The 15,061-nt window shown below is 34.6% G+C and overlaps 1 protein-coding gene across 7 annotated transcripts in view; it reads right to left on the minus strand.

Moving 5' to 3' along the window:
* Window positions 1–15,061, minus strand: part of EPHA6 (EPH receptor A6) — an 867,085-nt gene that overhangs the window by 154,159 nt on the left and 697,865 nt on the right. For all 7 annotated transcript variants that reach the window (XM_041755016.1, XM_041755005.1, XM_041754987.1 and 4 more), the window contains one exon: window positions 9,340–9,465. In XM_041755016.1, coding sequence (XP_041610950.1) covers window positions 9,340–9,465 — 126 coding nt within the window. The remainder of the gene's footprint in view (window positions 1–9,339; window positions 9,466–15,061) is intronic.

Below are 15,061 nucleotides of genomic sequence, written 5' to 3' on the forward strand. Positions count from 1 at the left end.
GCTTTAAAGAAAAAGATGGTTTCTCCTAGAGTAAAATAATCAAAATGGGTATTTTAAAATTTTTAAATGATATACTATAATATATAGTTCCTTTGGAATAGCTAGTGTAGGAAATAGATTCTTATTCCTATCTAACAAGTTATACTGCATCTTTTGTACTCAACATATTTGTACCTGTAACAATATGTTTTATGGTTAATTTGGAATTGATTTTAACCTTAAAGCTATTTGAAACTCCCAAATCTCTATGATAACTATGTTGATTTGGTTCCATGCTTTGTCTTAATTTTTTTAATTTTGTTTTTTAAATTTAGATGTGATCCAAATGCCCTGAGAGAAATGCTGAAGAATAAATTATTTCATCCAATGATGAAACAGCTGAGCAGAAATTAGGAGGAGGGATTGCATTTATGAAAACTGTGGCATTTCTCAATCTAGATTTGTTTCAGTATAAATGAAAGGTGTGAGGCTAAAGAAATGAAACACAATTTTCCTGCCAGTTCCAGGAAGCAGCGGCACACCATCTGCATCAATTAACTTCAGTAATATTCTGTACTATTCTTTCTACTGAAAATTACCAGATGGGCAGAAAGACTTCTCCTTAATTAGAAGTGTCTTGTTGACAATGAAAGTTACTGCCAAAGATGCCTAATGTTTGATATTGTTTCTACTATATGACACTAACCATACTGCAAAATTTTAATAACATATAAATTTTTAAGAATGGCTTTTCTTGATTATGTAGTGCATCCATATTTACAAAAGTATCATAACAACAATGATCAAATTAACTGTACATTTTTGAAATTATCTGATTTATGACTTTTTGCTTTCGACCATTGTTGAAAGACATGACTATACAATAAGCAACTGATGATATAATAATCAATTATTTAATTGCCACTAGGTAGCAATGAACAAAATGCATCAGACAATTCTCATGACTTGAAATGTTGTATAATATCTAAATTCAAAACCAAATTAAATGAGGGATGCCTGGGTGGCTCAGCTGGTTAAACATCTGACTCTTGGTTTTGGTTCAGATCATGATTTCGCCGATTGTGAGATGGATCCCTGAGTTGGGCTCCACACTCAGGAGAGAATCTGAAGATTCTCTCTCTCTCTCTCCCTCTGCCCCCAAATAATCAAATCTTTCAAAAGATTAAATCATGCATCAAATAAATGATTTTATGCTGTCTTTGTTGTTTTATTTGCTGTGAAAACCTTTTGTGTAGATGATTTAACAATATATACTACATTTAAATCAGCACATATGTAATGATTAACTTTAAAAAATAAGTTTCTCAACATGCTAGGCACTGTTGTAAGGGTTTTACATGTGTTAACTCATTTAATCCTTATATCAACTCTAGTGGTAAGTGTAATTACTAGTTCAATTTAACAGCTCAGATTATAGATGCACTAAGAGGTAAAGTAATTTTTCCAAGGATGCACAGTGAGCAACTGACAGAGCCAAGGCTTGAAACCAAGAGATCTGGCTCCAGATTCTGAGTGCTTAACCATCTTGCTATATCCCCAAATGATACTTGGGCCTCCATTAGTAATTCGGAGACATAAAGTATTATCCTAAATGTCTGTGCCTCATCTTAGGAACACATCCTATAAAGTTATTATGGACAGGATACTCAGTTGCTCCTAAAGATGTTTTGTGCTTGAGAAGTTCTAGGATTTTAAAGTCTCATAAAGCTCTATCATATTCTATACAAACAGGAAATACATGCTAAGGAAACTTGCTGGAAAAACCTTTAGATTTTGCTATCCCCATTCTCACACATCAATTTATGATAATGAGTCGGAGGTTCCTTTACAAAGAAAAACTTCGAGAGAGAGTCTTGAAGCTTTTGAGAAAAGGTAACATTTTTTCCCTGTATTGTTTCAAATGCTTCATTTCTGGCCTTATGGTTACATAACCAATCAATTAATCAGGGTTTTTTTTTTTTTTTTTGTCTTTTATATCATTCACTAATCAAAAGAAAATCAACACAAAATTTAAAAATAAAGCAAATATCTAGAGAGGATATATTTAATATCAACTACATAGGTTACTTATGGTGAAATTTTAATTATAAGGGAGAAAACATTTGTTCAATGAAGCATATATACACAATATAAAGTACCAACTACTTTCCTTTGTTCCTCATAGAAAAGTTACTACTTATTTTTGAGTCTTTTCTGCAATTCTTAGAAGGGGTTTAATTAAAAAGGAAAAAAAGAAAGGAAGTTCAGTTTTGCTAATTAAACTTTCTTTAAGACCTCTCTATGCATAGAACTATGAAAAGCTAACATTGTGCCACCAGGCAACTTCCACTGTGCTTTGTCCTGCAAGCCAAAAGAGTGAATGCTGAGATGTGACATGTTTTCTAACAAGATTGGTCTATCCCCACTTATTTATGTTCTTAAGTGGCCCAGCAGCCCATGAGGGCATGAATGAGGCCCTGTGGGAGAGGAAAAGGCATTTGAGTAGCTCAGTTGCTCATCATGTTTCCAATGAAGGTGAACAAACACAGACACAACAACTTCAACCCACACAAAGATTAAATCCTGATTCACATGGACACTTAGCTCATTTAGCAAGCTGTACAAAGTTTTTTTTTTTTTTTAGAATTTTTCTTTGTGAAAAGAAAATGATTCTGAAATGAATCTTTTGAAAGTGTTGACAGTTTCTTTGAATAGCATCAAAAATAGATGATACAATTTGTAATAATAAAACAGGGGGATCTCTAGGGAATAGATCTATAGTTTCAATGGAGAATTTAAACAGCCACATAAATAAGGTTCAGATTTTTAAGATTCAAACTTCTACAAATGATATTAAGAAAAAGAAGTATGTATACTATTAAGAATGCATAGCTAAGATCAAAGGCTAGAACCATTCAAAGAATCTGAAACTAGTAAAAAGTACTAGTAAAGAAGAAGTAAAAAAGAACCAGTAAAAAATCTGGAGGTCACTTAAAGATTCTTTTAATATTTTTCATATTCTGGAAGAAAAAAAATAGAAATTCTCTTTGCAAACATTCAAGAGTTTGATAGCGAATGCATCCTACAGCTCTGTTTTTACAATTTTTCTTTTAAATGCACTGTCAAACTTACATAAAGATAATGGTGCTCATGTATGTCAACTACACATAACTTTATGTAAAAGACATGGAGTTTCTAAGAACCTGAGATTCTTCATTTGGAGACCTCCTGAAATTGTATGCAAATCTTTACATATGTGATCATATACCAATTTTCTTGGTGAAGCATCTCTTATTTTCGGCCAAGAAACAAAGTATTATCCATAAGGAAACTGAATCTATGACCTGTGCTACAACTTCAGGACTCTTTATAAGAGTCCTTAAACTAATAGACGTCAATAGATTAAAGTTTTTACAAAATGAATGTTATTTGAAAATTGGAATTATGCCTTCAAGTTTGTGTTTGCTCCCATCCTGACTTTTCTTACCCCAAGTGGTATCTTCAAGTTGTCTTCCTTAAGTTTGCAATGATTTTCTAATCTTTTGTGTTATTTCTCCTCAGGTAAGCCAAAGAACCCTGCTCTTTGGAACTAATGACTTCAAGCAATTGAGGAAGCAGACTGAACACAACCTTGACAGTATCTGGCCAGCTCCTCTTGCACAGGTTTTGGAAACCATCAGTATATCCCAAATAAGTGTTTTTAACTAACCCTCTAACGTAGCAATAATGAAATGTTTTAAAGGGCTTATTTATTGGTGTATGACTACAAATACAATCACTTATGTCACCTTCCTTGTGCTTCTGTTGGTTGGGTGTGGTCTCTTTGCTGTTTTATCAGCCACCCTCTCTTCTCTATGCCACTCCTCAGTCCTGAAATAGAATAATATTGGTCATCTGCCCACTCCTGCCCCAGATTCTCCATTATAGTCTTTTGTAATAGTTGCAGTTCTGCAGAATTTCCTTTTGAAGCCTGCAGATGCACAGACTTTCAAGGAGGAGAGTTCTCTAGGGAGAACTGTACAAATGAGTATTGATTAGGGCCTATTGGGTCCTATTTGGGATCACACAAATGGTAAGGAGTGAGGAGTCCAAATGAAGGTTTTTCCTTTTTTTTTTTTTTTTTTTTTTGCCATAGTTCACATTGTGAATATTTTTTTTTTCACATTGTGAATATTTATTCAGGATTTTTTTTTTAAATAAAGATTTTTCATTTATTTATTCATGAGAGACACACACACAGAGAGAGAGGCAGAGATATAGGCAGAGGGAGAAGCAGGCTCCACGCAGGGAGCCTGATGTGGGACTCGATCCCAGGTCTCCAGGATCAGGCCCTGGGCTGCAGGCGGTGCTAACCCGCTGAGCCACCGGGGCTGCCCTTATTCAGGATTTTATTTTGCACATTTAATCCAGTTTTCCCTATATCTTTTAAAATTAGCTTTTGGTTTAAGTAACTACACTCACAAACACTCATTAACACACAACTTGTTTGGGGTAATTGGCAACATTCTCAACCGCAGAAATGTATAAAATAGAAATCCTTCAATTAAAGAGCGTTTTTCCCCTTGAAGATCTCTTACTTAAAAAGTAAACCACCATCTCTTAAACTTTATGTATGTTGATTGCAACAGTATATTGTTAAAGATAAAATAAGGCCAACTGTCGTATATACTACATACAAAAGGATAACCATCCTCAGAACTAAAGCCAAACTATAGAAATTATTTTGTCGAAATGATTAATTTTGAAATGTCAAATTATAGATCTCAAGCAAAGTTACTGACCTTTTTTAGAATGCCTAAACACATAAAAAATGAAATGGTTTACTTTGATTTTTCTGAACCGCAGTTTGATTGTATTTAAAAGTTATATACTTTTCCACTGTTGAGTTCCCTTGGCATACTGAGTTAATGCCAATTTTCCTTAACTTATCATATATTCCTTCAAAGTCTGCCACTTAGTCTAATATATTTGGGCTACTGCTTTTCTGCAGACCTCTGAATGCATCAAAATCTGATAAGATTATATTCTTAGGTCTGAGATTCTCTGCAGCTTCAACCTTACCTTATCATTCCTTACTTATTTCTCCCATCTAAACTATATGCCTTATGAATAAGAAAAGGTTTTGCCTGAATAATAATGCACGTAATATTTGTCCTGACTCCATATCAGATAGGATTTCACATGAAATATAGAAAGGAAAATACTGATAATCATGGCTAATGGACTTTGAAGACATTTTAATATTGGCTCAGCTCAGTAAGTCCTTTGCTATAGAGATGGTCTAGTTGGATCTGTTATCAGCCTATAGAAAACTGGATTGTGAATTCACTCCCTGACTTGGCTAGTCAGGGGATGCTTATATATAGATATGAAGAAGTCTGGCTATTTGAGTATAAAGCTCATCCAAATTTTTTTCAAATTGTAAAAAATAAATAAAAGTAAATATTATTATTAATTATATATTTAATGATTGCTCTGGTCTTTGAGTCCCCATGTGTTCACATTTCTCTTGTTATCTGATTCAGTGTAAGCAGACAGGGAGTCTCATGGGATTGATTCACTCCATTTTTGCCATTTCCTTTGACCCTAACACATGGAATGCAATAGAGAGAAGCTCAGGTAAAAATGTCAAAAGAGGTATTTTATATATAGCATTGTATCTAAAGCACAGGCAGACAAACTGTGATGGTGTTTCAGAAGAATAGTCCCTCAACAGCTAAGGAGCTTCCATGATTAGCCACAAAGGAAGTATCAGGGAAATCTTGTACATTGATTACTTTCAGAATTTATCTGTTTCTAAATCCCACTGCTGCCTGTTCCTCTGTTTTCTCTTTCACAGACTTGGATGGTAATTGACAAAATGTGTTAGTTTGAAGTATATGTTTGAGTTTCCATATATATATACACATATAAAATAATCATCACATATGACTTATATTTACTTCCTTAGTGAAAAATACATCTACAAGGACAGAAAACTGCTAGAAAAAGGCAGCCTAGAATTTGTTGATCTAATCATACCATCTAAGGACACTATTTTCTGAGTGATCATTAGGCAATGAACATGCCTTTATATTTTACTAATAAGTCTAGTTTTTAAGACACATTGTAATGTTTGGATCTTAGTATAAATTTAAGATACTACATGATGTCAGATAGTTATTGCTGTTCAGTGAGAGAAAAGACTGAATCAGGAATCTTCCATATAGTACCTCATCACTATAACTGCATAATTTTATCTCTCAGTGACTTTATTATGCTGATTTTATTTGTACATAGTATGTGAAATGAAATGGCCAAAAACATAAAGGGTTTGGGTAGAGGCAGAGTCTGTCATAAGGTAAGCTGTGAGTCTAAGGCCCTATGCGTAATCAGTACTCTGTGGCATATAAAAATGTTCTTTCCCACGTTCAGATACTGTTTGGCTACAGAATTAAATCAAAGAAATAACTAGATGGAGCAAAGAGGGCAATGTATTATCATTTTAGAATATATGTCTGATTACACATTTAGAAGAAGGACATCAATTCTTTTCAGGGAGGTAGAATTTGATTTTAATAGCAAAGAATACAGCAGGGAAGACTTTGATTTAAAAATATAATAGCAGTTATGTCATTCCAGCTTCACCTCCTTCAGCTTCCCTCTTCTCCTATCTTCTTTCCTCTCCTCTTTCCTGTGACTTTTCTTACTTGATTGGGTAGCTACTATATGAAAGGCATTGCATTAAATATATGACTGTACTTGCTATTCAGTTTTCAGCCAATTACTTTCTGGTGTTCTTCTCTATTTGAAACTAAGAATAATAACTCTTTCTTATGAGCTTTCTAGAAATGAGAAAGGTCATATAAATAGTCTAAACAATTGACAACAGTTACATAAATACCTACTTCAGGCTTATCTTCTTCCTGGGTCTCATGAGTCAATGATTCATTATTGCAGTCAGTGTAAAAATAACGACTATAAAAACATTGCTCCTTGAGAGCAGTGTGACATGAATGCGAAGAAGCTATTTACACAAGACAGCATCGCATATCTCATTTAAATTTGATTAAGATAAGTAACCAGGAACTAAATTAGCACCATCATCAGAAAAAGTTTTGTGATTCTTTGAATGACATAGCTAATATCTTTTGATACCCTCGAAATATGGTGAAATATAATCAATTGGGAGAAAGCAAATTAATTGCTGCCTGGTGGCCATCAGCCTTTGGCTAACCGTTTAAAATACCATGGTACAGGTCAAGGGAGGAACTGCTTTCTCGATGATGTCCTCGACCTGAAGGGTTATGAGTTCATCTATTAGATGGCAAAGAGATGCTTTTTAAAAATAGGAAAGAATAAACACTTATCATGATTACTGCTTCATTTCTCTTTACACAAAATTATAAAGGAAATTCTTGGGAAATAAACTGTCGATGAATGGAAGAGGATAAAAATTACCTTTGAAACTGTAGCAGTCATTACTGAAAAGTGCCAGAGGAAGTGTACAGGGATCACTTATCAAAGTGATATAAGCCAGGAAAAGTGAGTTGAGTTAATTTCAGTTTGAGGGAACAGGAACGAGTTCAGATCTATAAATTTTTTATGAAGCAATTTTGTTACACCTGATTTGTATGTAAGTCATGAAAACTGAACTGAGTTTTCTCTCCTATGAAAGCTGGAGGCAAATTTGGCTTAAAGCCGAGAAGAATGGAGTGCTAGAGTGTTCTTTTAGATCTCTCTCTAGAAAGTTGTTTCTGTGTATGTGTTATAGAAACATCACCTTTCTTCTATCATTCTCAGTGGCTAAGTGACAAGGGCTACTTATTTATTTTTTACTGGTGATGCTGAATAATTCAAGTCACTCCTGAACTCTGCAATGTCATTTCTGCCAAACATACCTAAATCCACCAAGATCTGTCATCCAGAGTTAAGGATTAAGCCATTAAACTACAAATCACCCATTCCTCAATTCCAATCACTGAGATGTTAATAACATATGTGAAAACTGTCTTTTTATATTTGCAGGTAACTGAGAGCTTAGCTTATATAGATTTTTATTTCTAGTCTTTTGCAACAACACCACAATCACCACCAACAATGACAACAGTTCTGTGCAATTGATGCCAGTTTTGTTTCAAAAGAGGAAAAAAAGTGGCACTCATTAGAATTAAAATTGCTAATTTTTAATTCACATGATTTTGGTTCCTACTCAATCAGTGGCATTGTTGGCCACAAAGCCTCCAACTGTTATCAGTCAGGACTTACCCAATGATAAAACCAAATGACAGCAAAGCCTATTTATGGTTTGTTATTTTGTATGTTTTAATTAAATAGGCAAGGGTAATTGAAAAGCAACAGAAAAATATAAGCATAATAATCTTAGGCTTTGTTGGTATAATTCTGTCAAGAAAAGTAAGAAATGTGCACATTGGAATTTTGTTTTTATTGGCTTTCCCAGTGTCTTCAAATGTTCCCAGTATTGGTTGGCTGGGCCAGACCCTCTTGAATACATTGCTGTCATTACTATAATTTGTGGCATAATTATTACTTATGATAAAAAAACACAAGAATCATGATAAATAAAACTCCAAGAATCAATATCCTAATTCTATTTTGTTAAAACACAGATAAAATATAAAGTAGGTTTGTATCCTTCATACAATGGAAGAAGGCAGCTGGATATCTTAGAGAATTAGAGGGAAAAAGCAATTTGTGACTGAAATAATACCATAACATGGATAATTCAGAAACTGATTTACTAAACTTTGAAAGTGCACTTTAAAATGCTCAAGCTCCTAACTTTTGTTTCTCTCATTAATAAAATCAGCTTTGGTCAGATTGATATTTTTAGGGGAAACAATGAATGTATTACTTTTCTTTTTCAAAAGGTTCTTCCAAATTTGCTATTTTTTGGCATTTCTTCCAATCAATTATCTTTAGTGAAGTGAAATTTTAATTAAATCTCTATAAACTTGTCCAAATATGGAATTACTCTTTCTGTTAATAACGCTGTTTTTTATTCTCTCTGGTAGCCAACTCCAAGTGGCAAAGTAGCTCAAATTTATCTTTATTTTTATTCTTGAGTTATGAAATTTGGGATTTAAAGCTCTTGTTCTTATTTATGTAAAAATTATTCTAGAAGAAGCAGCAGCATTATGCTAATTGGGTGCTCAGGTTACAGATCCTTTTTCTACTTCCTCTTACTACTTCCGCAGCATTAGATATCATAAATGTGGTCCTGCATTAGAGAAAAGTCACTTGCATTTCCTTTCAACAATATATTTCAGAAATATTTATTTTTGTCTTGTGCATCTCTCCATTGCAAACACATTCCTATTGCTGTATAAGGTGGTGGAAAGCTTCACCTGAAATACCTACCAGCAGGAATCCTGGGGGGCAGAGATCCTCCCCCTGGCACTGGATGCGGGGCCTGGATGCTATTTAAAAACCCTGCCCTCAGGAAGCTGGGACAAAACGCCTCCACCCCAATGGCCGGAAAGGATCCTTTTAAGAGATAAAAACGGACATTAATCAAAATCTTCTTTGTGGAAAAGTTGTTGATCATTTAACTAGGAAAAAAAAACCTAATAATTTTTAATACACACATCAAACCTTAAAAGAAGCTATAAAATTAAAGGGAATAAAATGCATTTTATTCATAAATCTTAAAAAAATCAATCTAGCTTTTGAAAAGAAAGCTGCTCTTAACTAGTCACAATCAAAAAAGATTTTAAAAGCATTAGAATGCTAAGATAAAATTTCTAAACCTCCATTTGACAAAGTGGATATAAATAAGTCATTGAGGTTGTCTCTTTGCAGAGTCCACATCCGCATGAGTTACAGACACGCAGAAGACAGCCACAGCGGGACCTGACATCTAAGCTGCACCGGAAGGAATGGTGCTTTGCTTTAGGTATGTCAGTAGTGGTGCTTAAAACGAGGATAACTTTTATACCGTACAGCAATTACACATGTTTCTGAAATAGTAGCAAGGACATCAATATGTATGACTCTTAATTTGTTATCCTTTTCTCTTTGGGAGAAGACATGAGAGTTTGCAAAGGTTTTTTTTGAAACCTTTTTTGAAAAGCACATGCTTTTTCACTTTAGAGAAGACTATTAGGAAGCAAAACCACCAAAAGTAAACTACTTGGAAGTTTATCCATAAGATTCTACATGGATTGTAGAATAAAAGGAACGTCAGAGCTGGAAAGGACATCGGCGATCATCCCGTCAAAAGATCCTCATTTCACAGACTTGCAAACGGAGGCGTGCAAAGGGGAAGTGATGTTGCTTAGCTGGCAGACTCCAGGGACAAAATCTTTCCACTACAGATTAAAAATAAATAATGAGCTACTTCCCGTGTGGGAGATTGCTATTCTCTGAATAGGCATTAGAAACCCTGCAGTTTGGAATAATGGCATTGCAGTGTGGTGCCTCGATGACCTGCAAGACACTGAAGTCATTCAGAAGAAAATTTCATATCCATGTACTCTCAGTACTGGTAAGCACTGGTAATTGATACAGTGTATCTACGTTTAATCACAATCATACCCTACAAGCAAAGTACCACTGATGGTGGTAACAAATGCAGATCATTCGGGGCCTCTGAAACCCCGACCAGGCCCAGCAGTTTCCAGACAAAGAGATTTGGGATCAATCCTCCCACACTCCGTTTTAGCAAGTCATGAATTTGTGAATAGACTTCATTCTGTTCCTTGACACAAATTTTCTACCTAAAATACATTAAAATTTAAAGCCTCTTTGGACTCTGATCAGGATTACAGGGACCTGGTATACCATACTGCATACAACTTGCTTCTATGCAGAGAGTTGTTACTAAAGAAAAAACAGCATTTCTTAGATTTTCAGAGATGTTTTAATGGGTGAGGCCTATTCCTTGGACATTGGATTAAAGAAAGGATAGAAAGAGTCATATACTGTAAATAAACTCGTTTTGCTGTTGATTCTATGAGGCTTTAGTAAAAAGGTCCAGCAGGGTTTGAGTCCCTTAAACATTAGGAGATATGGCTAAAGGGCCAAGTAGTGGGCCAGAAAGTGTTCTGAGGTAACTTCTGCTGAATAGTGAATCTAATTTCTATTACGGGGGGGTATCTAACACTGAGCACAAATACGCCCCCAGGTACACATGTCCCATGCTGCAGTGTTTCAACGTTGTCTGAGGAGCATCACTGAATACCAGGTAGAGATAATTATATATTTATACTGCATTCTTAAAGTTACAAAAGAAATGGTGATTTTACTTCAGAGAAAGTAATAAATTATAAGAAATTTAGATTTTTATTACAGGCTGTGAAAAGCAGAAATATTCCAATTGTAGCTGATTATGAATTTATTGGAGCCAAGTGACAGGAAGCTTGGTTCAAGACTACTAGATTGTAAAGAAAAAGAATAACATAATCATGCACAGGAAAGAAAAAAGGAATATGAATGTAATTATCTTAAAGGAAATTTGAAGAAAAACAAAAGCATTTAGAAGGGACTTTAATGTTAATATGCTTCACATTTAGAGGTTTTTATTTTTGTTTTTGCTATTTTTGCCATATTACTTGAAACTGTTAACTGAGAAAAGATGTCCATTATTTCAACTCCTTGAAAGAAAATACAAATATTATTTTATTGCTATGATTACACTGATTACTATTTTTCTGGTTATGACAGCCTGTCACATTTAATAACAGCTTTCATTTTCCTAAACTTCCTGCATCATTCATAATGGCTTTGTTATGTTTCTTTACTGTGGGTTAAAAGGTCTTTCATTTATTGTGGCATCTCTTCCTTAAGGAACTGTCATTTTTTATATATATATATATATATATATATATGAAAAAAAACAGAAAAGCTGGTGTACATGAATACATATTCAGTTGAAATATCATATTATATGCTAATAATGTCTTATCATGATTCTCCTTTGGGTCAGTCATGTCAGTAGTGATTGCACGAAACACTACAGCTCTGTTTTTACAACTCAATAATGAAGGTGAATTTATTCTTTGTTATAATTCTCTTATCTCATAATCTACAAGGAATTAAGTTCAGGAACCTTTTGGGATTTGATATCAAATAATTTTAGTCTGGTTGCTGTATTGTTTAACTTGCTGGCTCTTGGTGTTTCTTCTTCTTTTTTAAAATCAGTAATTGTAACAAAATAAAAGAGAGACACACACAAACCAAGAAACAGACTCTTAACTAAAGTGAACAAACTGATGGGTTACCAGAGGGCAGGTAGGTGGGGGGATGGTGAGATAGGGGATGAGGATTAAGGAGGCACTTGTGATGAGCACCCAGGTGATATATGGAAGTGCTGAATCACTATAGTGACTAACATTACACTGTACTGGAATGAAAACAAGTAAGAAAATGACAAAATAAATAAGCAAGTATAGAACTTATTAATTAATTACATTGTAGCCAAAGAACAAACAACAGCTAATATCTGTAGCGGGATAAATGTAAATGTCCATCAGTATTTTGTTTTTAGTTGCGTTCAGCAGACTAAGTATTTGTCAGTATGAATTAGGCTTTTTGTTGATGAGAGTATCCTTCCCTTTCATTACAAGTTTGAAATATAAGATGTGTCACTTCATGCATGCTTTTGTAAACCTCAAATCAGTGACTTTCCAGTTTGTTAGTGATTATCAGTCAGTGGGCTAAAGAGACACCATATTGGATATTAGCATTATATTGTCTCTAATCAGAGTTGTCAGATAGTCGGGCATCCTGTATTTTTATTTGCGAAATCTCACAACCCTAACTCAAATATAATTTCGCACACTTTTTTTTTAAAGATTTTATTTATTCATGAGAGACAGAGACAGAGAGAGAGAGAGAGAGAGAGAGAGAGGCAGAGACACAGGCAGAGGGAGAAGCAGGCTCCATGCAGGGAGCCAGATGTGGGACTTGATCCCGGAACTCCAGGATCACACCCTGGGCCAAAGGCAGGCGCCACTGAGCCACCCACGGATCCTTATTCGTACACTTTTGATTATCAGACTAACAAAAGGCACTCTTAACTACTTGCAAATGGTGAATTAGCTTAAGTCACTGGCTACAGGAGTTGGTGATTTTTCTATCCTTGAGTAGTTTGGTGGTTGTCGATGTCCCATAGGGAGTTCTGCAAATGATGACTGGGGAAGACATTATTTTAGTGAGTGAGGGTCAGGATGTATGTGAAAGGCATTGCAATAACTGGTATATTCCCTGCACAAAGGAGAATTTCCCTCAAATGCTAGCAGTACCACTGGGAAACACTGTATGAGAGGACATCCTAAAAAATCATGTTTGCTACTGACCACAATGTAAAAAAAGCAAAAGTTGACATGACCTGAATTTTGACATCTGGTTTGATCAATTAGTGGAGGATTCTGATTACCTATATTTTTGAAAGTAATCGGGCCTATAGAGTAACCAGTTTTTAAAGCTTTATAATAAAATATATTTAACACTTAAACTCAGAGACAAAAATCTCATTTTCAATTTGATTTGCAGTAGCCTCTTTGAAATAACTTTACCTTTGGAAATTAGATATCATTAGGAATTTGTGTAAAAAGAGGACTATGACTTTGAACTCTTCATGCCTTAATTTCTTCATACACAAAATGAAAATAACAACTGACCCTACCTAATGGGGCTGTATGTAAGGATTAAATAAAAGTAAATAATCATAAATATAAGACAATATTACTATTATTGTTATTATTATCATTTTAAATATTTTATTTATTCATGCACGAGAGACACAGAGAAAGGCAGAGACACAGGCAGAGGGAGAAGCAGGCTCCATGCAGGGAGCTTGATGCGGGACTCTATCTCAAGACCCTGGAATTCACAACCTGAGCCGAAGGTAGACGCTCAATCGCTGAGCCACCCAGGCATCCCCAAGATGATATTATTAAACAGTCCTAATTATCTTTTAAGAGAGAGTGAGCAGGGGAGGGGCAGGGAAGAGAATGAATCCTAAGTAGGCTCCACACCCAGTACAGAGCAATCTCACAACTCTGAGATCATGACCTGAGCTGAAATCAAGAGCCAGACACTTAACCGACTGAGCCCCCGACATGCCCCAACAGTCCTATTGTTTTAAAAAGAAAAACCTCTGGGTGAGAAATTGAGGCAAACATGAAGTTTTTCTAATGAAGAACTACCTGCCTCTGCCCACATACACAGACAAAAACCTAACAGACGAAATTCCTTCTTTGAAAATGACATATCAATAATTTAATTTTTTCTGAAATAGAGGCAACATCCCTATAATATGAATTTTTTGAGATGTGGCTCCTTCAAATTATTTCCATCTGGTTTTATTTTTGCAGATATCCAATCTGATCTATGTGTAGATAAAGAATATCTAGATTCAGTTAAAGACAGTTTAGGATTGTAAACCTAAATACATGTACACATGTGTATCAAATACATTATGAATAAAATATACTCATAATACTCCCTGTGGAAGATGCTCAAACATTTTCATTGAGGTGTGGGATCAGAGAATTTTGTAGAATGCTTGTTTAAACAATAAAACAGTGAGAAAAATGCTAAAGCATTCATGAAGTAAAACAATTACCTCCCTGAGCTTGAACATTTAGGGCAGGGCCTTGATTTCACCTGGCCCAAGGCAGTGATCCTGGAATCCAAGCTGCACCTTATACGGTGGTTTTCAACCTGGGATACCCATTAGGGAATAGGTATTAAAGGTCCAGGCAAACACACAGAACACACAGAAAATGGGAAATCCGTGTTTTCTACTCCTAAAATGAGTTCTCCCTCAAGTACAATGTGAAATGCAAGGGTGATCTAATCTGATATAAAAAGAGCACAAAAAGTCCTAAATATATAGTGCTTTATGTATATTGTGCATGTATGGTATGATTATTATTTGAAATCAAGTACCAAAGTAATCTAAACTTGTAATCAGATCCTAAATTGATATACTTTATACTATTAGTATAAAAGTGAATATTTTTTCAAAAAATTCTAATCTTAATCTTTTTATATTTGAGCTTTTAAAATAAATATAAAAAACATAACAGAGTAAAGCAGAAGATATATATAACATAAATTAATTAATATTCATAGA

The sequence above is a fragment of the Vulpes lagopus genome, chromosome 1 (assembly GCF_018345385.1).
Source record: "Vulpes lagopus strain Blue_001 chromosome 1, ASM1834538v1, whole genome shotgun sequence".
Lineage (NCBI taxonomy): Eukaryota > Metazoa > Chordata > Mammalia > Carnivora > Canidae > Vulpes > Vulpes lagopus.